The sequence below is a fragment of the Drosophila subobscura genome, chromosome J, assembly GCF_008121235.1.
Source record: "Drosophila subobscura isolate 14011-0131.10 chromosome J, UCBerk_Dsub_1.0, whole genome shotgun sequence".
NCBI lineage: Eukaryota > Metazoa > Arthropoda > Insecta > Diptera > Drosophilidae > Drosophila > Drosophila subobscura.
This window is the reverse complement of record NC_048532.1, coordinates 21,929,031-21,949,059: the sequence shown is the minus strand read 5'-3', so window position 1 is coordinate 21,949,059 and position 20,029 is coordinate 21,929,031. Positions and strand designations below refer to the sequence as shown.

Genomic DNA, 20,029 nt, shown 5'->3' with positions numbered 1-20,029 from the left:
ATTCATCGACTCTCATGGTAACTGTAGAAAAATATCGATACTTTCATGCGATAAGCGGCACTTTAATTTAACGACTTTAATCTCCATATATTTTACTTTATTTGAACAGACTTAAAAATGCCGCTTCGCTGCAGCTTTTCTTAAAAGGAACAAAGGACAATGGCAGTGTTGGCTCAAGTACGCCGTTTGATAATCTCCTGATTGGCCAACAGGAGAATGCGATTAAAGTCGACTTTCATGTGGGCGCGCCAGAACTTGCAACGTCCCCACATGACGGCCGGGTAGTTTGGACTCGTAATGCCATGGAATATGCGGGCAATATTCCGTCCCGTGAATGTGTTGTCGGGATACATGTTGATCAGGGAATGAACATCATCCACGATGCTCTCATCCGGCACATTGCTGGGCTCAATCTCCAGTTGAAGGTCCTGCGGATAGTCGTTCTGGAAGTAATTCCTCACAATAGCCTTCAGCTGTGTGCACCGATCCTGCGGAAAGTCCGCACTGCAGCAGTGGCCACACGAGCTGTAGGCCACGGCAGCCAGGCCATGGGCCACGTACTGCAGCTGAATCAGCTGAGTCTTCTCCTGCTTGACGGAACGCGTGTAGAGCGTGTCCAGTGCGCTGTCGATCTCCGTTTCGGTGAAGTCCCCGGGCACCTTAATGCGGAAACCCAAATCATAGAAGCTGACCGTGATGGGCGAACGCTTTGGGAAGCCACCAACTGCAAAAGGGAAGATGTTACAAAGATTTCACATGAAATCCTAATTGTTGGACGTACCCTTAATCCATTCCAGATCCTTCAGCTGATACTTGACCACACCGCTGTTCCAGCCAATGCCAGCGGCAATGTCCGTCACCGAAAACTCAATGATATTCGAGTCGTCCTTGAAGCTCTTGTCCTTGATCTGCAGGGCAATGGCCATGGCCAGCGGCGGACACTCTTTGGCTGCATGCCTGCCGAAGGAGAGAGAGTTTAGAGGATTGGTTTCACCCAAAGGTTGTCCCACACTTACTTCAAATACTTTGGGCCACCGTAGGAGATCACTTTGGCCATGATATACGCCGAGCTGAGGACATTTATGCACCAACGCGGCTCCAGTTCCATGTAGCACAGCAGCGTGGATATATTCTCGGCGGGAATATCCAGCATTTCCACAGTCTTCTCCACAGAGAAGCCAATCTCATGGCCCGGACAGACGTGGTGCCGTGCTCCGTCGGCCTCTAAGGCTGGGACGGGTGGTGGTGCCGCTCCCTTCGGCAATTGCTTCTCACAGCTGCAGGGCACAAAGATCTTTTGCAGCAGCTTCCTTATCACATGACGATCAATGGAATTGGCATACACATGACGCCGCAGCTCGCCCTGATCGCCGCCCCTCGCGTCCAGAAAGAGGTGGCAGTGGGCGTGCAGGCCATCGCGACCAGCGCGACCAATCTCCTGCACGTAGCTCTCGAAGTTGCGCGGCATATTGTAGTGGATCACAGCACGAATGTCCGGCTTGTTGATGCCCATGCCAAAGGCAATGGTGGCCACCACAATGCGCAGCTCATTGCCCATGAAAGCCTTCTGGATGGTGCGCCGCCGCGAGGCAGGCATTCCCGCATGGTACGGCTCGGCCTGCCAGTTCACGCGCTTGCGCTTCTTGCCCTGCTCCTGGGCGCCTGTTGGTTTCCTGCGATCCTGCACGCAGGTGCGTATGAAGCCGGCAATCCGCTCGCACTCATCACGACGCGTGCAGTAGATGATAATCGACTGGCAAGACTCGAATCTGCAAAGGAAGTGTTACGTAAAGGTTGGATCAAGTACAGATTATGGCCTACCTCTCGCTGTTGAGCAGCTGCAGCAGTGCCGCATCGCGGTTCTCATCCTTGGACACGGATAGGATCAGATTGTCCGGCAGCGGAGTATCACTAATGATGCCCCGCTCCCCATCCGTGATGCCCAAGTGACGGATAATGCTCACCCTCGTGGGCAGAGTGGCTGTGGCGGTCAGACCCAGCACTGTCTGCACGCCAAGATTCTTCTTCAGGACCTTGCAGATCATCAGGTAGCTGGGCCGAAAATTGTGGCTCCACTGGGACACGCAATGAGCCTCGTCGATGCACGCAAAGGCAATGGGCGGCAGCTTGCGCAGAATGGCCCCAAAGCCTGTGGCCCGCTCCCCCGACACCACGGCCTCGGGCGACACAAGCAGAATGTCAATCTCCCCGTTGGCAATCATCTCCTGCACCTTGATGCGCTGCTGTGGCGTCTGGTTGGTGTGCAGGCAGTGGGCGCGCAGAAAGTGCGGCACGCCCGTCACCTGATCCTCCATCAGCGACACCAGCGGCGAGATGACCAGCGTAATGGCACCCCTCTGCCGGTTGTACAGATACGCGGGCAACTGGTAGCACAGCGACTTGCCACTGCCAGTGCTTAGGGTGACCAACGAGGACAGTCCCGAGAGTGTGCGCATAATGGCACGATCCTGACCTGCGAATTAGCAAACAAAATGAGTCGGAAATGTGATGCCTGATTGCTGTTATGCCTTTACCTTTGCGAAAGTTGCTGTGGCCAAACATGTGCAGGGCTTCCAGGACCTCGGGTGTTGCCTCCTGCACACTGCCATCGGGCAGCAGATCGTACAGTGGCTGCACGCCACCATGCTGGCTGCGACTTGCGCCGCCGGACGCCGAAGTGGAGGCGGCATCCAGGCCAGCCTGTTTGAGAAACGCTTCGGGTATCTTGTGGCCCACGTAGGTCTTGATGGGTGAAGCGGGTGCCTGCGACTGTGACGCTGCCACCGCAGCATCCAACGCCTCGAAGTCTATATCCGGTTCGTCGCTAGACCAGTCTGGGTCTGGGCAAGGCTGTCCCTCTGGCCCATCGCTGTGACTCTCCTCCTCCTCCTGCTCACTCTCCTCAGACTCCTCCTCTTCGATTTGCAGAATTGCCGCATTGGCCGCCTGCGGCAGACGCTCAATGTTGCGACTGTGCGCCACCAGGGCGCCCTGCGAGGCCATTTCCTGAGCCTCGGCCAGCGTGGGAAACGGCGAGGGATCCTCTTCCAGCTGCGCGGAAAGCGGCAGCAGACTGTCGCCCTTCATCTTGCACTGCTGCGCAAAGTGCCCGACGCCGCCGCACTGGAAGCAGGTCAGCACCCCGCCATCACAGCCGCCCATGTCCATGTCCGGGCCAGACAGTGCCGCAATGTGCTTCTTGTGGCGCCACTGCTGCTTCTTGTACTTGGTAAAGTTCACGGACTTCTTGCCCCGCACAAATTTCTTCTTCTGTATGTTGATGGTCACGAAGTTCTCGTTCAGTTTGCCCGAGGCCACGCGCTCCTCCAGCTTCTTTCTGGCTGCAGCTCGCTTCTCATTCACAGGGAAGTTGCCTCCAGCTAGTCCCGATCCCGCTGCCATTACGGGCGTGGCAAAGGTGTTTATGTAGCGCTGGGCTGTGACGTCTGCCTGTTCCAGTTCCTGGGCATTGATGCGTGGCACGGAGGTTACTTCGCCCGCCTCCAGGGCGAGCATATACTTGAGATCTTCGGGATCCAATGGCTGGCTCTGTTCCTCCTCCTCTTCCTGTGGTTCGGGCACTGCCGTTGCAGCGGCTTTGGGTTTCTTCTCCGCCTTTGGTTTCTTCTCTGCCTTTGGTTTCTTCTCTGCCTTTGGCTTCTTCTCTGCCTTTGGCTGCTTCTCTGCTTTTGGCTTCTTCTCTGCCTTGGGTTTGGTGGTTTGTCTTTTACCCGCTGCTTGCTTACGCTTTGCCTTGGCTTTCTTCCCTTCCTCCGGCTCATAGGTGGCATCTTGCTCCTCCTCATCCGCGGAAAAGTCTTTGAGTATGGACTCCTCCTTCTCTTCAGGTTCGGGTAAGGAAACTTCCATTGGCTCCGCGCCAGCTGCTGCTGCTACTTGTACCTCTGCCTCTGCCTCTGCCTCTGGCGCAACCTTTCGCCGCTTGGCCAACTGCCGATACTCCTGCGGTTCGGGCTCCTCATCACTTTCGGCCACCACGGAGTCGGAATCGCTGTCCGTTTCCTGCTCTGCAGTTGCTTTGGCCACCACAACAGTGTCTGGCACATGTTCTGCGGCTACAGGCTGCTGCTTCTCCAGACTCTCACTTGGCCGCAGCATGCTCAGATCGATGTTCGCAAGGCCGTAGTTGACTTTCTTGGGCTGATGATCGGCATTGTTATTGGGCTCTGGCGCTGCATCGAGAGTGTTCTCCTCGGTGTTCCTTTGCAGCCAGCCTTCGTCTACGTGCGTCTTGATGGCATCCTTATGTTGCTCCGTGGCTAGATGTGGAGTGGCAGCCAGGGCCAACTCTTTTTCTTTGTATTCCTGCGCTTTGCGAATGAGAATCGTCTCAAAGTCGGGCAGTTCCTCGGCCAGATCGTCGTGCCCCGGCCGGCTGCCAGACGAGACAGAGGCGGACACATTGGAGGCACTGCGGGAGAGTGGCTTGCGGGGATTGCGCTTGGCAAAGCCGCGTGTGGATTCAAATAGTTTGGCACTGAGGCTGGGCTTCAAGCTGGCCGCCCGCTGCTTGGGCTGTGCGTGTGGCAACGAGGCAGTCAATGGCTCCTCTGGCTGCGGCTTCTTGCTGACATCTGTGCCCCAGGCATTGCGATTGATCGGCAGTTCTTCGACGGCTTCGAATTTCCTTATCACATGGTTTTCATCACGATTTACGAGGTTGGTCAGGGCCTGGGGATTGGGCAGCTCCTCCAGATTGGAGAAGCCTCCACTCGCCGCTTGCTGATCCACAATCGAGGATATGTCCATCGGTAGGTGGGGCGCGTTCTGCATGCTAATGTCGTTGTCCAGGAGACTGACTCCCAGCTCGCTGGCCTGTGACATTTCGAGGACGTCGAAGCCATCCTCGCTGAGCACGTCGTTTAGGGTCTCCTCCAGGAATGAGGTCTTTAGCTTGTAGTACATCTTGTAGGAGTCGCGTATGTCCTGGCCGGCCTCTCGTATGTCGTACTATCCGCAAAATCAAACAAATAAACAAATTAGACTGCGACTCTGTGGGGTGCAAGCCTCGATCTCACCTTAGAGGGCACACGGCCACGCTTCTTCTTGAAATCCCTCTCCCACACCTTGACGCGCAGCTTATACTTCTCATATTTCTGCTTGAAGATTGGATCATCCATGGCTAACAATTAAAATTAAAACATTTAGAAAAAGACACCGACACGCACACACAAGGTTGTGTTTCGCTGAGCGCGCGCTTTTTCTCCCGGCGCTGCCAGACCGATGCACTGTTGTAGCGCTGCCATATTGATTACATTTCTACATCGATATCGATAGCTGCCAATATATTCAACAATTTGTTAATGATAATGTTAAATTTGACAACTCGAAATTCGCTTGTGGTTTTTATTCGTACAAAATATTCAAGCCTGGCAATTGCCAAATGCATTATTCTTATCAAATTTGGTAAAGAGAAGCTAAGCAAAGAAACGCCCCGCCCGCCCGCACGTGAATATAGAAAAGTTTGACTTTCAGCACAGCTGGGGCTGGGGAAGGGATGTGGGGGAATTTTGATCAACGTACGTGATTCAAACTGGGCGAGAATGTAGATAAGACTGATGTGAGAAAGTGCGGGTGGTGGAGTCTTCTTACATTAGGATCAGGGCAATTTCCTCCGGTTGCATGGCCGGGCATCGCCAGTTGTACAAATAATATTGCAGGTTCCCGTCGCCAGCACCGAACTTCAATGGTGTAAAGTACTTTTTGTTCTCCATCAGATCGAGTGCGTTGTAGACATCCATTTGGACATTACGGGCCGATATCAATGCATCGTTCATCAGGTCCAGCCAGGGGGTTTTCGTCGAGACATTATAGAAGGAGTAGGCGGCACGGACAGCCTTGTGCACCGGATGGTGCATCACAGAGGATGGCAGACAATAGTAGCTGGTCAGATCGGTGATATTTCCCTTCTCATCCGCCACCACGAAGCAGTCGATGATGCCCTCCCTGGGGGTAAACCAGTGACGGAACTCCTCTTTGCTGAATACTGGGGAGAGGGAGAATTTCTTCAGATAGTCCTCGAGCAGCTTGTGGGCCTTGTCCATGTCCTTGGCCGTGATGCGACGATAGCCCTTGGTCTTGGTCTGATCTGGCAGTTTGTACAGCTTCACAGTGCGTTGCATGGTCATGTTGCGGGCCAGGTGCGAGAAGCGCACATCCACCAGCTTCTTGGGATTTAGCGAACGATGCCAGTAGCGACAGGTGGCCACTGGCGTGGGCAACACCACTCCGGCAGTGTAGGCAGCTTGGAAAATACCCGTCAGGTTGACGCGTCGCGTTATCTCACGTATCAAGACAGGGGCGACCCGCTTGCTTCGCAGTTTCTTGTGCACGCACAAGAAGTTTATGTCGACCACTTTCAGGACTTTGTCGTAGGCCTTGAGTTTGCTCGGAATGGCTGAGATGAAGCCCACAAGCTTGCCGGATTTCTCGACACGCACACCGACATGCCAGTCCCGCTTCCAGCCAGGTGGCTGCAGCGACCATTTGAGAAACTCCGGCTGATAGTCGAATCGAAACATGGCGTCATCGTCCTCAACGTAATTCTCGTTCAACAGCGTATACAGCTCCTTCAGGTCATTGGTGTCATTGAGATCCAATGTGACCCACTTGAAGCCGCCGGGCAAAGTGTACGGATCGGCCCGAATCGTGGCGACCTCCTTGTTTGGCTCAATGCACTCATTGGTGGTCACCTGCTCGTCCAACTTTGTCACTGGCTGTGTGGACCAGAAGGCAAACTTCTTCGCCTGTCGGCTAGCCACCACGTCGGAGACGGCCTGCAGTAGGGCCTGCTGCTTGCCTGAAAGGGAATCGGAGGTATTGATTTTAATATTGTATCTCATGTGCGTGTGGCTCCTCCTCCTTCCACCGCCAAAACTGTTTCCTGGCCAAACCTAACCTCATTCTTTCATATTTCAGGAAAATGTCTCCTCCTGGTGCTTTGGGGTGTGGAAGTGGAAAAACTTACTTGCAGCCGCCGCAGAGTTGCCGCCATTTGTGGTCTGATCCTCCTGCGCCAATGCCTCATTCTCGTTCTCCGAGTCGTGCATTTTTAAGCCGGCAAGGACTTTTTCCAGCATTTCCTCTGAGGCCGCCATCACATCTTTGGCCGACTCCTTGAGGTCCTGTGCAGCATTGTCGTCCGCATCGGGTGAGGCCGGTTTGTCATTCGGCATGTTCTGCACTTCTTAATTATTGTTACGGATTTGTGTTGAATATTATTAAAAGTTAACACGCTTGTTCGGGTTTGGGACTTTCTTGTCAAGGAAATCCTCTCCTGTGACTAAACGGTCAGGGAAATCCTCTCCTGCTACTGAAAGGTCAGGGAAATCCTCTCCTGTTACTGAAAGGTCAGGGAAATCCTCTCCTGTTACTAAACGGTCAAGTGAATTTGCAAAATATAAATTGCAATGAATCGCAAAAAATACGAGCAGCTGACTGGAAAATACCGATAGGTAAAATACTATATGCGGTCGGTATTTATGTTGTGACTGACACTCCTTTTACAGCACTGCAAACACAAGTATTTTTCTAAGCGACCACGCGAATCGGTTAAAATTTACAATTTCAATATTTTTTGTGGGCGCTTCGGACTTGAAGGACGACGATTCACAGAGACAGAATGTAAAATTGGATAATTTCGATCCAGCTGCACTAAAATGCAATCAACCATGATACTGATGACTTAGCCAGTGAGTGACAGGATCGGTTATCGCCATGATCAAGCTTAATACAAAATAAATAATAATAATAATACATCTTCAACAGGAGCAAGTATGGAAAAAATAACCGTTTCAATCGGTTTGTTTTGAGAATGAGAATACTTTGCCATACTTTGGTATATCTTTGAGGGCCTGGCGGTATATTTTATCGATAACTCCGCGGTCGCACTGCTGATAACATTTCTGAATTGTTTTTATAAAAAAAACTAAAAGTTAAACAATAAGAATGCAATGTGGCGATTCCCATCGCTGATAAGCATTGGGAAGCCGTCTAGTTCTCGCAAAGCAAGTCAAACGTCATCGTCACGATGATGACGGCAACAAAGAAGCGCCTAAAAATAGTAGCCGCAGCATCGTTCTCCCTGCTGCTGGTCGTTTACTTGTACAGAGCGATCAGCGCCTCCACCGCCGGAGTGCCTGCTGTTGGGGTGGCGGTGGGTGTGGGACGGCTATCCAGACCCATCGAGGAGGAGCAGCAGGGCCAGTGGCCACCCACCGAAGATGCTGTGCAAAGGAGCCTGCAGAATGCGTACGAAGCCCACAGTTCCCTTATCAAAGAGCAGCGGGCGGAGCTGCTGCGCACCAAAGAGCAATTGGCCCAGTTGGAGGAGCAGATCCGCTCGCTCCAGACCAGCACGCCTCGCAAATATCCCAAAGTCAAATACTTAAACTACAAAAATCGCAAGAGAATTCTCATCACCGGAGGAGCCGGCTTTGTGGGCTCCCATCTGGTGGATGATCTGATGATCCAGGGCCACGAAGTGATTGTGGTGGACAACTTCTTCACTGGTCGCAAGCGCAATGTCGCGCACTGGCTGGGACACGAGAACTTTGAGCTCATCCACCACGACATTGTCAATCCGCTGTTCATTGAGATTGACGAGATCTACCACCTGGCCTCGCCGGCCTCCCCACCGCACTACATGTACAATCCGGTGAAGACCATCAAGACAAACACCATGGGCACCATCAATGTGCTGGGACTGGCCAAGCGCGTGATGGCCAAAGTGCTGATTGCCAGCACCTCGGAAGTGTACGGCGATCCGACAGTTCATCCGCAGCCCGAGACCTATTGGGGCCATGTGAATCCAATTGGACCACGTGCCTGCTATGACGAGGGCAAGCGTGTCTCCGAGACCCTGAGCTATGCGTACGCCAAACAGGTACGTCGTAAATGTGGCATGGGAATGGGTTTGACGTCACTTTGCATTTCTGGCTAGCATCCAGATTTGATGCAGTATTTTCCTGACTTGATGTGATCTCCACTCAAGCATTAAACGATTTCAATTGGAATGCTGTGAATGCTGAAGCGACGAGCCATTAATTGGCGTGCAACGTTTCACGTTCCGCATGGGGGATCGAGATAAGATTTCTCTACCATCTCTGCACCAATCTGTTGCTTCGAATAATGTCTTTTATCTTTCTGTTTGTTTGGCAGGAAAAGGTGCAAGTTCGTGTGGCTCGCATCTTCAATACGTACGGACCGAGGATGCACATGAACGATGGCCGTGTGGTGTCCAATTTCATTCTGCAGGCGCTGCGCAACGAGACCATCACTGTCTATGGCAATGGCCGGCAGACGCGCTCCTTCCAGTACGTTTCGGATCTGGTTGATGGCATGATTGCACTGATGGCATCCAACTACACGCAGCCGGTGAATCTGGGCAATCCCGTGGAGCAGAGCATCGAGGAGTTTGCCCAAATCATCAAGCAACTGGTGGGCGGACCGAGCATGATCAAGCAGACCAAAGCCGTCGAGGATGATCCACAGCGACGCAAGCCGGACATAACACGCGCCCGCCACTATCTGAAGTGGGAGCCGAAGGTGCCGCTCGAGAAGGGTCTGCGGCAGACCATTTCCTACTTTCGCAACGAACTGGCGCGCAGCGATCGGTTCCAGGAGAGCTCCAACAAGTACTTTGATTCGCCCGACCTGCAGCGAAGTCGCCTCTAACTATTACTCCTAGATCTGTCTGTGTATATGTCTAAGATGTAGTGTAAATTCGTGTGTGCCTGTATGCCAAAGTCCAAAGCTAACATTTGGAGTTGGTAACGCAACGTCTCTAGTCTGCAAAAACAATGTAAATAATGACCATCGATATAGCACTAATTGTAAGTCACGTATGCCATAAGTCCATGGATCACATTGGTGGGGGGATCCTGCACTTTGTCCTGCATCCATTTAACCAGTGTAAATTCTAGCTTTAAGTTGGGGCTAACAATAAAAAGAGAGAACGTTTTTTCTTCTTTTCAATCTAATCATACCCCGTACAAGTAAATTACGAACTATGTATTGTATTTACAATTACAATTGCTTACGCTACGGCTTAAACACACACTCTAGACTCTAGGCACTCTAGTATACAGGGAGTAGGTCCAATCTTATGTCTATATTTGCACCCAGACTTATCTTAACTAGATCAACTAGACTTCTGCGATGTTTCTTTCACCTGGCCAGCGGTTCGAGCATTTCCAGAAACAGCTTTTTCATCGTGATTACCTCATCGCGCGCCACGCCACGCCAGAAGCGTCGCAGGATGTCGTCCGCCTGCCGCAGCGAGGGCAGAATGAGCAGCAGCTGCTGCTGATGCGAGACAGCGGAGGAGTGGCGCAGCAGGTAGACGACGTCGTTCAGCGAATTTAGTATGGTGTCGCGAAAGGCGCGCAGGGAACTCTGATCGTCGAGCAGAATGTCACAGTTGGACAGGAGCAGAGCCTTCAGCAGGTAGTACTCCTCGCGACGTGGCGATATCCGCTCCATGCGCTGGGCAATCTGAACACAGTGATAGTAGAACTCCGTGTAGCCGCACTCTTTGGCCAGCAGCTCGTCCATCCAGACGTCGGTGGCGAAGCAGAGTTTCCCATTGAAGGGCAGCGATCGGAACGTCAGCTGGAGTGTGAGGATCTCCGCCCACGAGACCTGCAGCAGCTTCATCTGATCGTTGAGAGGAAGCTCTATGAAGCCGGGAATCTGCTTGGCCCAGCCAATCACGCTGACCAGCTCCTTGTCGTAGATGTCGCTCAGCACGCTGAGTATCTCATTGGGATCGTTGTTGTTGTTCTGGAAAATGCATGTTCCATTGGGTGTGACGCTCACACTGCTCCCACTGCCACCTCCACCGCCGCTGCTCTCTAGCTTAATGCTGCCCGACGAGGAGGAGGCCTCATCGTTGCAGCCGCTGGTCGTGTGTGGCTGCTGTGATGGCGACTGAACGCTGAGGGCATCCGGCTCGTACGAGTTGAGCACTTCAAGTATCTTCACATCACACAGCGACGTGGTGTTGGACTGGTAGAGCAGCTGCATGGTCTGGTACGAGTTCGAGACGGGATTCCGTCGATACTTTTGCCGCCCCCCTCGCACTCGATCCAAGCGCACGCCCTCCTGCGATAGCACAAATTGGTGAATAATTAGAAGCCGAAGAATGATTAGAAATGGGTTCGTCAAGGTTACCTTGAGCATGCCCATGAGAAGGCACTTCTGGAAGCGACAGGCCTGGCAAGCCTTCCGCCGTCGCTTGTTTATCTCGCACTCGTTGTTCGCTGGACACGTGTACTCGATGTTTCCCTGGATTGTGCGCTTGAAGAAGGCCTTGCAGGCCTCGCAGCTGGCGACGCCATAGTGGAACCCAGACGCCACATCACCACACACCAGGCACAGGCGACGCAGCTCATCTCGAACGGAGCCAGCATTGGCACTGGTATTGATGGCCGATCCTCCGCCACTGCCGCCTCCGCCGCCGCTGCCACTGCCCGCTCCACTGCCCTTGATGCTGTCGCCGTCGTTGCTCAGCGAAACATTGTGGAGATCGCAGGATAAAGAGGTCGTTGAGCTGCACAGCTGCCGCTCTGGTGACACGGACGGGGAGGACTTCATTCCGCTATTGCTGTTGCAGGAGTTGCTTTGCGCCGTCGTTGCCTTGGAGGTGGGACTGTAGCAGGCTGCTCCGGCCGAGGATGTGTCTACCTCCTGCTTGATGTGCAATATGCTCACTCCGTCGGACATATTCGAGAATTTGAGCTGGCGGATTGAGAGGGTAATAGTTTAACTTGTCGTGCTGCAAAATTAATGAACAAAACGCGCCGCACTGTGGTTCACAGACACTGATTCACGAAATGCCTGCGTTACATTCTTTTTTTATTGGAGTTTTGCGTGAGTTGGTACCACTGTGCGGCACCAATGCCTAATGAGAATGAGGGGAAGGTGCGCACACATGCATACATATGCAATATGCAATTAAAAGTGCAATGGGTGGCGAACCTCTTGGTCTCCGTCTCTCTTCCGCGGACTGTGGGCTGACTAAACGGAATGGAACGGAACATCCAACAACGAACGGTGGAAAAGTACAAGCACACACCACAGAGCACACGAGACTGTGATAACGGTACCGTGCGTGGAGTACCAAAACCCAAAGCTAACGGTACAACAAATCACGACGCACAGCGCTGACGACGCTGATTAGAAAAGTCGGAGGGAAAAAAAAGCGCGCAAGCCAAGACAATGGGGGGTAGAGTAGGAGGTGGCGACACGGGGCGACCAGCAGCAGCCAGGTTGGAGATGAAAGATAAGCGCGCACCATTTCCTTATCACTCTTGGCAAACGTCACACTTACAATCCCCCAAGGTGTCTGTTTACATACTTACATAAAGAATTTGTCGAGGATCTCTTTTGTGTAATCAGCCGAAGTAGAGATTTGAAGTACACACGAATATGGCTAATAAACGAAAAATCAACAGTAATACATATCGCTATGGGTGTATGTATGTATGTATGTGCGCATGTATTTATTTTGGTTCGAGCACCTTGTTATTGCTTTTGGTATCTGTCCGTCTGCATCTTTGGCAATTAGAAATTCTTAAGTATCTCTCCGTCTGTTACAGGCGGGTTAAATGTTACTAGACATTTGTATGTTATTGCTTTTGTAGAACTAGCTATTAATTATTATTGCACATGCATCTATCCTCATAAGATGTGGGATGGATGTGCGCTGCAGACAAGACAGCATCAAGCATCGATTTTACTCGTCTGCTGTGTTACCACTTGCTCAAACAAGGCACGATTCTTATATTGCCGAGCCACGCGTCACATTATTTCCTAACTCTGGATGGACTGCTGCTCATTTTTGCTTTATTTCAGACAAAAATTCTTAAAAATAAAAATATTAAAAAACTGCATAGTTTGCACAGTGTGACCGCGGACTTATCAATATACCGTCTGACACTCGAAATATACTGAAAGTATGTAACCGCACCTTGCAGCACTGACGTTGACCAGTTGCAAAATACAACCATGAGCTCTGTTTTATTTGCCTGCCCTGGTTGCTCTGTTGCTGTCCATGCTGCATATGTGTGGGTGTTTTGGTGTGTGCGTGTGTTTGTGTGTGCAAAACAGAGCAAAAACAATTGCGCGACAAAAAAAATCCAAATATCATTAAATATTACGTAGCTTCAGTAAACTATACAATTTGCAACTTGTGAGTGGTCCTGAGGAATACTAAATTGAGCGAACAACCAACGTTTCCTACACAAAGAGGTAAAATAGCGCTCCTTAGTCACGTAGATTGTGTGTGTTTTGTTTGTTGTTGCTGCTTTTATCAGCAGAGCAGCCAGCCCCTATCCCCAACGTGTACATTCGTACATTCGTGCATACATACGCACATGTATGTACGTGCATGTTGATGTATTTATTAACATATTTATTGCGCTGCCCGCGCTGATATTCGCCAACGAACTAAAAACAGTGGCTAAAACTTATGTTGCAATGGTTTCTGCTTGATTTTGTTGCAGCTCCTCAGTCCGCCCCGCCCCGCACCCGTTGCACACTCTGCACACAGCACGATGATGAGCCTGCTGGGCCGACCCGATGTCGATGCGGGCGAAGTGTTTGTCAACTTCAATCAAAACATAACGTAAGGAAGGCGACAAAGGAACAGAACTCTTCTCGCAGATTTGTGTGATTTTCATGGTTTTGTTTTTACTGCCCCTCGCCCTGTAGATCGCTTGCAGTCGCCACCAGCGGGGGCTACAGCCTGTACAGCCTGGGCTCCGTGGACTCAACGCTGGACAAAATATATCACACCAAGAGCGATGAGCTGTTCCTCATCGAGCGCCTGTTCGAGAGCTCCTTGGTGGCCATTGTGTCGCAGCGGGCGCCGCGCAAGCTGAAGGTGTGCCACTTCAAGAAGCAGAGCGAGATCTGCAACTACTCGTACGCGAACACAATTCTGGCGGTGAAGCTGAATCGGGAGCGCCTGATTGTCTGCCTGGAGGAGTCGCTCTACATTCACAACATACAGGACATGAAGGTGGTGCACACCATCCGGGACACGCCCTGCAATCCGTTGGGTCTGTGCGCTCTGTCCTCGTCCTCGGAGCACTGCTACCTGGCCTATCCGGGCAGCGTCACCTCCGGCGAAGTGCAGATCTTTGATGCCATCAACTTGCACGCCAAGACCATGATACCCGCCCACGACACACCACTGGCGGCCATAGCATTCAGCCCCTCGGGCACGGAAATAGCCACCGCCAGCGAACGCGGCACGGTCATACGCGTCTTCAGCTCCCAGGATGGCAGCCGACTGTTTGAGCTGCGGCGTGGCCTCAAGCGTTGCGTCTCCATTGTCTCGCTGTCGTTTAGCAACTGTTCGGAATATTTGGTATCCAGCTCCAACACGGAGACTGTGCACATCTTTCGCTTGGATCGCAGCGCTGCCGAGACAGCCGATCATGGGAAGCAATCGACCGATGATTGGATGGGGTAAGCGTATAAGCTGGGTCAGGTCACTGTCACTGTCACTCCTGTGTTTTGTATTTGTATGGTTTATGGGCAAGGATCAGGTCATCTAATTTTGGGTGTGTGTGCTCCATTTCACTCCACAACAGACTTCACACTCCACACCTCATTTCTATTCAATCTTTCATTCATTTTTCTGTGTGTTTGCGTTGCCCCCTCGGACATTTTCTATTCCTTCCTTTTTGTTTTGTCTGGCGCTTTGACATTTATCTATTTTTCTTTTCTTTCATTCAAAACCAAAAAACACCACCACCTACACCACAACAACAACAACAACCAACCAACCACTCAACTCAACTCAACTCACCAAAATCTACTCTCTCATGCAAGTTACTCGTTTTTTAGATTCTTGAGCAAAACGGTCACCAGCTACCTGCCAACGCAGGTGACCGATGTGTTCAGCCAGGGACGGGCTTTTGCTTCGGTCTCATTGCCCGAGGCAGGAGTGCGTCGCATGTGCGCCATTGCCACGATACAAAAGCAGCTCAGGTAAGTGCAATGCATAATCCAGTCCATTACCAAACTAACTCTGTTTTCTGTATTTGCTGCAGACTCTTGATTGCCTCGCAGGATGGTTATCTTTATGTGTATTCCATACCATCGATTGAGGGTGCCGAGTGCCAGCTGATTAAGCGGCACGATCTGCGCTTGGAGGATCACTATGCCATGGATATTAAAGGTGCTTAGAACAGTTTGCAAATTGCACACAAAATCCACAAAAGACCCAACACAATCCTAACCGACACAAACAATCGAAACAAATTCTCTAGTTGATTCACCTCAAACTCTAGGCCTGAACAGTGGCGTGAGCATTGGCGGTGCTGCTGGCGTTCCCCCCAGTGTCGCTGGTGCTGGTGCTAGTGGAAGTGCTGATGGAAAATCGACAGCCACTGACAAGCCGGGCGGCAGCAGCAGCTCCACAAGTGGCGGTGGTGGTGGCGGTGCCAGTGGCAGTGGAAGCGCTGGTGCCAGCTATGCCTCGGCCGTGAAGGGTGACGAACCAGTGGCTGGAGGACCTTCAACTACCTAGATGCGAACAACCAGAGAAACAGAACAGAAACAACAACAACAACCAACCAACAACAACAAACTCACTCCTCAAAGTACTACGGACGATGATGCTAAAGTGATTGCAATTTTGGAGCTCATGCAGCTGGCGGCGACGACGAAGACGAAGACGAAGATTGGGCAACGATGCGACCGGTAGTGGCCTCTGTGTGGCGTCAAGCATATTTAAGTAAAGAATTAAATAGGTCATAGACTTAATTTAGCTTTTAACGTTATCAATGGCGACCGACCCTCTTCCTCGTTTTGTACCAGCAAAAATCACTCCACTTTTCCTTTATCCTCAGCCCCCCACCCATCCCCCATTATAAATACAAGCAATGCTTAGTGGTTAAGACCCGCCCAACCCCCTCGTCCCGTTCGTGGCGCTGCCATTGGAATAGGAAAATGCTTTTTGTCATACACTCCTAAGTTAGTTGTTAATTAATTAATTAAAAATGATTTATAGAATTTGCCTTCATAATTGATTTGCCCTGCTTTTTACAAATAAACGGCCTTTGCAAATTACTTTTATTTTGCTCACCTTCTTTGATCCTGCTTGAATCCAGAACCCCCTTGAAAATCCACCGAAATCCACCATAGCTATTGTTTAGTCGAATCAAAAATATAATTCACACTAAGCGCACGTCGTCACTGCACACACACACACACGCAACACACCACACACATGGAATAATACATTTTCAATTTAAAATCAAATCAAATCAAACCTTTGCAAGAACAAAAACAAAAATGAGTGAAACAATTCGAGTGTGTGCAATGGAGAGGAACAATTTTCGGCATATATCTATGTATAAATAGTATTTTGTACAAAGTCAAATATTTTAGAAAATAATATTTAAAAAACATTTTACAAAACAAACAACTCATACGCAACTTTATTGTATTCAATAAATTATTTAAATTAATGCTTATCGATTCATTTACTTTATGGCGCCAAAAGAACTGGAAAAAGAAATCGCTATTTTCGTGGCCTTTCCAGCACCTTTCAAATTTTTCGCCAAAAAGGGCAGTGCTGGAAAATATCGCTATCGATGAGTACTCCTCTATCGATAGCACTATTTTTTCCAGCAGTGTGTGCACACACCTGGGGCTGCACAATTTGTTGCATTTGTTGATAAATAAATAAACAGAGTGCTGTAATGGCTGCGGAAATTAATAATGTGGCTCAGGACTATGCCAAGATCATACAGAGTGCGGATCTGGACAGGGAAATCAATCCGCTGTGCACGAACATCGAGGATATGCTGGCCCGTCTCGACGAATTCGAGACACTTCTCTCTTCGGTAAGAAATTGCTATTCATTTTTATATTTATACTAATAATTTGTGTTGCAAAGGTGCGTGCCGAGTCGAATGGCATCATGGCCAACCATGTGTGCAGCATTCTCAGCTTCAGCGACAACTTCGATGAGCTGCGAACGCGCATCGACAATCTGGAGGCGTTTGTGGGCAGGGTAAGTGCGAATCTGAACGATGTGGAACGCTCTGTGGACGTGGCCGAACAAGAGCTAAATGTGACGGACTACAGCCTGAAGGGACTGCTGTTCAAGCCCCTCAAAGCCAAGCTGACTGCCGCAGATCCCGCGACCGCCCAGTCCCAGCCACGCACGAATCTGCTCGATGGGGAATTCCAGCCAGTTCCCATCTACAGCTCCGACGAGTACTTCGGTGCCGCTGCCGCACCAGAGGAGCCCCAAGTGGCGTGAGCATCCAGTTAAATATTTAGTGTTTAGTTAGCAGAAGTCGTTTATGTAAGTGTGTAAATATTTTTTGTTTATTTTTGAATCTCGTTTTTTGTTTGTTTGTTCATTATGGATAACGTGACGCTTGCAATTAGCGCTCCGCTACGCCGTTACATAAGCAGGAAGGGTGCAAGGCTGTGGCCTTGGCTTGGACCTAGGTCTCCTTGCTCTTCTCCTTGCTCTCCTCGGAGCTGGAACCGGCTGTGGCGGCTGCGGCGGCGGGCTTCTCCTTGTGGAACAACTCGGCCACGGACACGGGATGGTGGATGGGCACAGTCAGCTCTGAGCTGTCGGCCTTGTGTGTGTGGGCTGGAGCAGTGGTGGACTTGATCTCAGTGGGCACCGGAATGTCACGCTGATGACGCTCCTTGGCTTGTGCACTGGCCAGCGATTCTATGGCTTTGTGCAGCTCTTCGACCTTCTTGGGGTCGTGCTGAACTTTCTCGTCGGTAGTCACGGCGGCTAGCTTGGAGGGAGCCTCGCGCCTCTGCTTGTGGTGAGCGTGGGAGTCTGGCTTTGCCGAATGCTCCTCCTCGTGCTGATGGGCATCGTGATGGTCGGCCCCTGACGCCTCTGGCTTCGTTGGAGAGTTTCGCTTCTGCTTGGGAGCTTTGACTGCGGGAGCGTCTGCAGGCAATGCGTGAGGCAGAGCATCCTTGGCCTCCTCGTGGTGTCCCTCTTCGTGATGTCCCTCTTCGTGGTGAGCTTCGCGCTTTGCCTGCTTATGTTCATCGGCATGAGAATGGTCATCCTTTCCATCCTCCTTCTTGGCCTCCTCGTGATGTCCCTCTTCGTGGTGTCCCTCCTCATGGTGAGCCTCCCGCTTGGACTGCTTGTGTGCCTCGGCTGCAGGAGCGGCTGCAGGCAATGCATGAGGCAGGGCTTTCTCCTTGGCCTCCTCGTGGTGTCCCTCTTCGTGATGTCCCTCTTCGTGGTGAGCCTCACGCTTTGCCTGCTTATGTTCATCGGAATGAGAGTGGTCAGCCTTGCCATCCTCCTTCTTGGCCTCCTCGTGGTGTCCCTCTTCGTGGTGTCCCTCCTCATGGTGAGCCTCCCGCTTGGACTGCTTGTGTGCCTCGGCTGCAGGAGCGGCTGCAGGCAATGCATGAGGCAGGGCTTTCTCCTTGGCCTCCTCGTGGTGTCCTTCTTCATGGTGGCCTTCTTCGTGGTGAGCCTCACGCTTTGCCTGCTTATGTTCATCGGCATGAGAATGGTCATCCTTGCAATCATCCTTCTTGGCCTCCTCGTGATGTCCCTCCTCATTGTGATCCTCACGCTTGGCCTGCTTGTGTGCGTCGCCATGAGAATGATCATCCTCCTTCTTGGCCTCCTCCTGGTGACCCTCCTCATGGTGAGCCTCCCGCTTGGACTTCTTGTGAGCTTCGGCTGCTGGAGCGGCTGCAGGCAATGCATGAGGCAGAGCATCCTTCTTGGCCTCCTCGTGATGTCCCTCCTCATGGTGTCCCTCTTCGTGGTGAGCTTCGCGCTTTGCCTGCTTGTGGGCGTCGGCATGAGAATGGTCATCCTTGCCATCGTCCTTCTTGGCCTCCTCGTGATGTCCCTCTTCATGGTGTCCCTCCTCATGGTGATCCTCGCGCTTCGACTGCTTGTGGGCTTCTGGAGCGATTGTTGGCAAAGTAAGAGGCCGGACCACCTTCTTGGGCTCCTCCTGGTGTCCCTCCTCGTGATGTCCTTCCTCGTGGTGAGCCTCGCGCTTGGACTTCTTGTGATCATGGTGCTGGGGCTCGTGAGTCTGGGATCCATGCAGAGGAGCGGGCTGGGCCTTAGCTGGCGATTGCTGCTGGTGATGTGGATTATGCTGCAGCAACTCGCGGGCCTTCACGCTGTCGGGCTTGGGGTGAGCCTTCTCATCCCGCTTCTGGCGATTCAGCAGGACAACCTTCTCGTCGGGCTTGGGATCGCTGATCACTTCAGGAGCGATGGGGCTAGGACGCCAAAGCGACTCGGGGGCTTCCTTGACATCAGCCGGAGTGGTGTCCGGAGTGGGTGCCGCATGGCAAGCGGCGAATAAGGCGAGGAATATGATCTGTAAAGTGAAACGGAGTAGAATCATAGAGAAAGTTGTCTTTGCGGGCAGTCTGCTGATGGGGACTCACAATTGACTTCATGTTCGTCTTCTGGGCGTTGCTGGGATGTGTTGACCGATGGGAAATTTCTCCCAAACTGCTGCTGTTTGCCCCGTGGGCAGCCTATTTTATGAGCGAATCCCATCCCCAGCGACTGGTGGGCTGTTAACCAGTTTGTAATTCGGTGCTAATTGCCGCTAGATACACGCCAAGTGCGCTAAACCCGTTCCCATATGTAAATATGTATCATATATATTATTTTCCACATTGATACTGATTTGTCTGGCTAATTATAAGCCGTGGAAATCACCGTCCAGCATCTCATCACATCAAAAAAGCAAAAAGCTGAACAAAACCTAGACAACAAAATGGGCTCAAGGCTTATTCAGACTCGGAACCCAGACCCAGACCCAGATTCAGAGATATAGATACGGATACGGTACCCATCGATCCGTTAGTCATATCTGTTTAGCACAAAATTGCAAACAGAGAAAAAACGAAAACGAGAGCTGTGAAACGCAGTCTAGTCGTTCGCTGGAAATACTTAAGCAGATGGGAGTTGGGGTAGCAGCTAATTTCAAGTGCACATAAATAACTATGC

The 20,029-nt window shown here is 51.4% G+C and overlaps 7 protein-coding genes across 19 annotated transcripts; 3 read left to right on the top strand and 4 right to left on the bottom strand.

The window, feature by feature from the left end:
* Positions 1-104: 104 nt before the first annotated feature.
* On the bottom strand, positions 105-5,230 carry LOC117893030 (ATP-dependent DNA helicase Q4). Its single transcript, XM_034799388.1, has 6 exons — positions 5,040-5,230; positions 2,535-4,971; positions 1,822-2,473; positions 1,017-1,769; positions 782-957; positions 105-724 (listed from the first exon to the last, which is right to left on the bottom strand). Exons 1-6 carry the CDS (start codon positions 5,139-5,141, stop codon positions 174-176), a joined length of 4,671 nt encoding a protein of 1,556 aa, XP_034655279.1. The 5' UTR covers positions 5,142-5,230; the 3' UTR covers positions 105-173.
* A 123-nt stretch (positions 5,231-5,353) lies between these two features.
* LOC117893035 (glycylpeptide N-tetradecanoyltransferase) lies at positions 5,354-7,427 on the bottom strand. Of its 2 annotated transcripts, XM_034799401.1 has the most exons (3): positions 7,411-7,427; positions 6,989-7,221; positions 5,354-6,820 (listed from the first exon to the last, which is right to left on the bottom strand). In XM_034799401.1, exons 2-3 carry the CDS (start codon positions 7,194-7,196, stop codon positions 5,610-5,612), a joined length of 1,419 nt encoding a protein of 472 aa, XP_034655292.1. In that variant the 5' UTR covers positions 7,197-7,221; positions 7,411-7,427; the 3' UTR covers positions 5,354-5,609. The 2 variants fall into 2 exon arrangements, with proteins under 2 accessions (XP_034655292.1, XP_034655291.1); XM_034799400.1 differs by lacking the exon at positions 7,411-7,427 and having other exon boundaries at positions 6,989-7,383.
* Positions 7,428-7,895: 468 nt separating this feature from the next.
* On the top strand, positions 7,896-10,001 carry LOC117893037 (UDP-glucuronic acid decarboxylase 1). The gene is made up of 2 exons (XM_034799406.1): positions 7,896-8,905; positions 9,181-10,001. The coding sequence occupies exons 1-2, from the start codon at positions 8,051-8,053 to the stop codon at positions 9,694-9,696; spliced, it is 1,371 nt and encodes a 456-aa protein (XP_034655297.1). The 5' UTR covers positions 7,896-8,050; the 3' UTR covers positions 9,697-10,001.
* Positions 10,002-10,017: 16 nt separating this feature from the next.
* On the bottom strand, positions 10,018-12,919 carry LOC117893033 (steroid hormone receptor ERR2). 3 transcript variants are annotated; one of them, XM_034799392.1, is made up of 3 exons: positions 12,384-12,919; positions 11,194-11,760; positions 10,018-11,124 (listed from the first exon to the last, which is right to left on the bottom strand). In XM_034799392.1, the coding sequence occupies exons 2-3, from the start codon at positions 11,743-11,745 to the stop codon at positions 10,189-10,191; spliced, it is 1,488 nt and encodes a 495-aa protein (XP_034655283.1). In that variant the 5' UTR covers positions 11,746-11,760; positions 12,384-12,919; the 3' UTR covers positions 10,018-10,188. The 3 variants fall into 3 exon arrangements, with proteins under 3 accessions (XP_034655283.1, XP_034655284.1, XP_034655285.1); XM_034799393.1 differs by lacking the exon at positions 12,384-12,919 and adding an exon at positions 12,001-12,130; XM_034799394.1 differs by lacking the exon at positions 12,384-12,919 and adding an exon at positions 12,004-12,076.
* Positions 12,920-13,087: 168 nt separating this feature from the next.
* LOC117893036 (WD repeat domain phosphoinositide-interacting protein 2) lies at positions 13,088-16,104 on the top strand. 4 transcript variants are annotated; one of them, XM_034799404.1, is made up of 6 exons: positions 13,088-13,272; positions 13,527-13,648; positions 13,735-14,496; positions 14,863-15,021; positions 15,084-15,211; positions 15,324-16,104. In XM_034799404.1, exons 2-6 carry the CDS (start codon positions 13,578-13,580, stop codon positions 15,560-15,562), a joined length of 1,359 nt encoding a protein of 452 aa, XP_034655295.1. In that variant the 5' UTR covers positions 13,088-13,272; positions 13,527-13,577; the 3' UTR covers positions 15,563-16,104. The 4 variants fall into 4 exon arrangements, with proteins under 4 accessions (XP_034655295.1, XP_034655293.1, XP_034655296.1 ...); XM_034799402.1 differs by having other exon boundaries at positions 15,303-16,104; XM_034799405.1 differs by having other exon boundaries at positions 13,090-13,272; positions 14,878-15,021.
* A 574-nt stretch (positions 16,105-16,678) lies between these two features.
* LOC117893046 (biogenesis of lysosome-related organelles complex 1 subunit 4) lies at positions 16,679-17,389 on the top strand. Its single transcript, XM_034799423.1, has 2 exons — positions 16,679-16,883; positions 16,937-17,389. Exons 1-2 carry the CDS (start codon positions 16,740-16,742, stop codon positions 17,303-17,305), a joined length of 513 nt encoding a protein of 170 aa, XP_034655314.1. The 5' UTR covers positions 16,679-16,739; the 3' UTR covers positions 17,306-17,389.
* On the bottom strand, positions 17,383-19,591 carry LOC117893040 (sarcoplasmic reticulum histidine-rich calcium-binding protein). 7 transcript variants are annotated; one of them, XM_034799413.1, is made up of 6 exons: positions 19,459-19,591; positions 18,996-19,388; positions 18,834-18,878; positions 18,393-18,404; positions 18,237-18,281; positions 17,383-18,116 (listed from the first exon to the last, which is right to left on the bottom strand). In XM_034799413.1, the coding sequence occupies exons 1-6, from the start codon at positions 19,468-19,470 to the stop codon at positions 17,496-17,498; spliced, it is 1,128 nt and encodes a 375-aa protein (XP_034655304.1). In that variant the 5' UTR covers positions 19,471-19,591; the 3' UTR covers positions 17,383-17,495. The 7 variants fall into 7 exon arrangements, with proteins under 7 accessions (XP_034655304.1, XP_034655301.1, XP_034655299.1 ...); XM_034799410.1 differs by having other exon boundaries at positions 17,383-18,281; positions 18,996-19,094; positions 19,125-19,388; XM_034799408.1 differs by having other exon boundaries at positions 17,383-18,281.
* Positions 19,592-20,029: the final 438 nt, after the last annotated feature.

Excerpts from the sequence above, each read along its gene's own strand:
- LOC117893036 (XM_034799402.1), top strand. The coding sequence starts at position 13,578 with ATGATGAGCCTGCTGGGCCGACCCGATGTCGATGCGGGCGAAGTGTTT. Across the intron at positions 13,649-13,734 it reads AACTTCAATCAAAACATAAC|ATCGCTTGCAGTCGCCACCA; the intron begins GTAAGGAAGGCG and ends CTCGCCCTGTAG. Across the intron at positions 15,022-15,083 it reads ACGATACAAAAGCAGCTCAG|ACTCTTGATTGCCTCGCAGG; the intron begins GTAAGTGCAATG and ends TATTTGCTGCAG.
- LOC117893040 (XM_034799408.1), bottom strand. Across the intron at positions 18,879-18,995 it reads ACCAGGAGGAGCCCAAGAAG|GACGATGGCAAGGATGACCA; the intron begins GTGGTCCGGCCT and ends GAGGCCAAGAAG.
- LOC117893033 (XM_034799392.1), bottom strand. The coding sequence starts at position 11,745 with ATGTCCGACGGAGTGAGCATATTGCACATCAAGCAGGAGGTAGACACA. Across the intron at positions 11,125-11,193 it reads TTCTCATGGGCATGCTCAAG|GAGGGCGTGCGCTTGGATCG; the intron begins GTAACCTTGACG and ends GTGCTATCGCAG.
- LOC117893035 (XM_034799401.1), bottom strand. The coding sequence starts at position 7,196 with ATGCCGAATGACAAACCGGCCTCACCCGATGCGGACGACAATGCTGCA. Across the intron at positions 6,821-6,988 it reads CAACTCTGCGGCGGCTGCAA|GCAAGCAGCAGGCCCTACTG; the intron begins GTAAGTTTTTCC and ends ATTCCCTTTCAG.
- LOC117893037 (XM_034799406.1), top strand. The coding sequence starts at position 8,051 with ATGATGACGGCAACAAAGAAGCGCCTAAAAATAGTAGCCGCAGCATCG. Across the intron at positions 8,906-9,180 it reads GCTATGCGTACGCCAAACAG|GAAAAGGTGCAAGTTCGTGT; the intron begins GTACGTCGTAAA and ends TTTGTTTGGCAG.
- LOC117893030 (XM_034799388.1), bottom strand. The coding sequence starts at position 5,141 with ATGGATGATCCAATCTTCAAGCAGAAATATGAGAAGTATAAGCTGCGC. Across the intron at positions 2,474-2,534 it reads CCACAGCAACTTTCGCAAAG|GTCAGGATCGTGCCATTATG; the intron begins GTAAAGGCATAA and ends GCTAATTCGCAG. Across the intron at positions 958-1,016 it reads GGTGGCCCAAAGTATTTGAA|GCATGCAGCCAAAGAGTGTC; the intron begins GTAAGTGTGGGA and ends CTCCTTCGGCAG.
- LOC117893046 (XM_034799423.1), top strand. The coding sequence starts at position 16,740 with ATGGCTGCGGAAATTAATAATGTGGCTCAGGACTATGCCAAGATCATA. Across the intron at positions 16,884-16,936 it reads TCGAGACACTTCTCTCTTCG|GTGCGTGCCGAGTCGAATGG; the intron begins GTAAGAAATTGC and ends TGTGTTGCAAAG.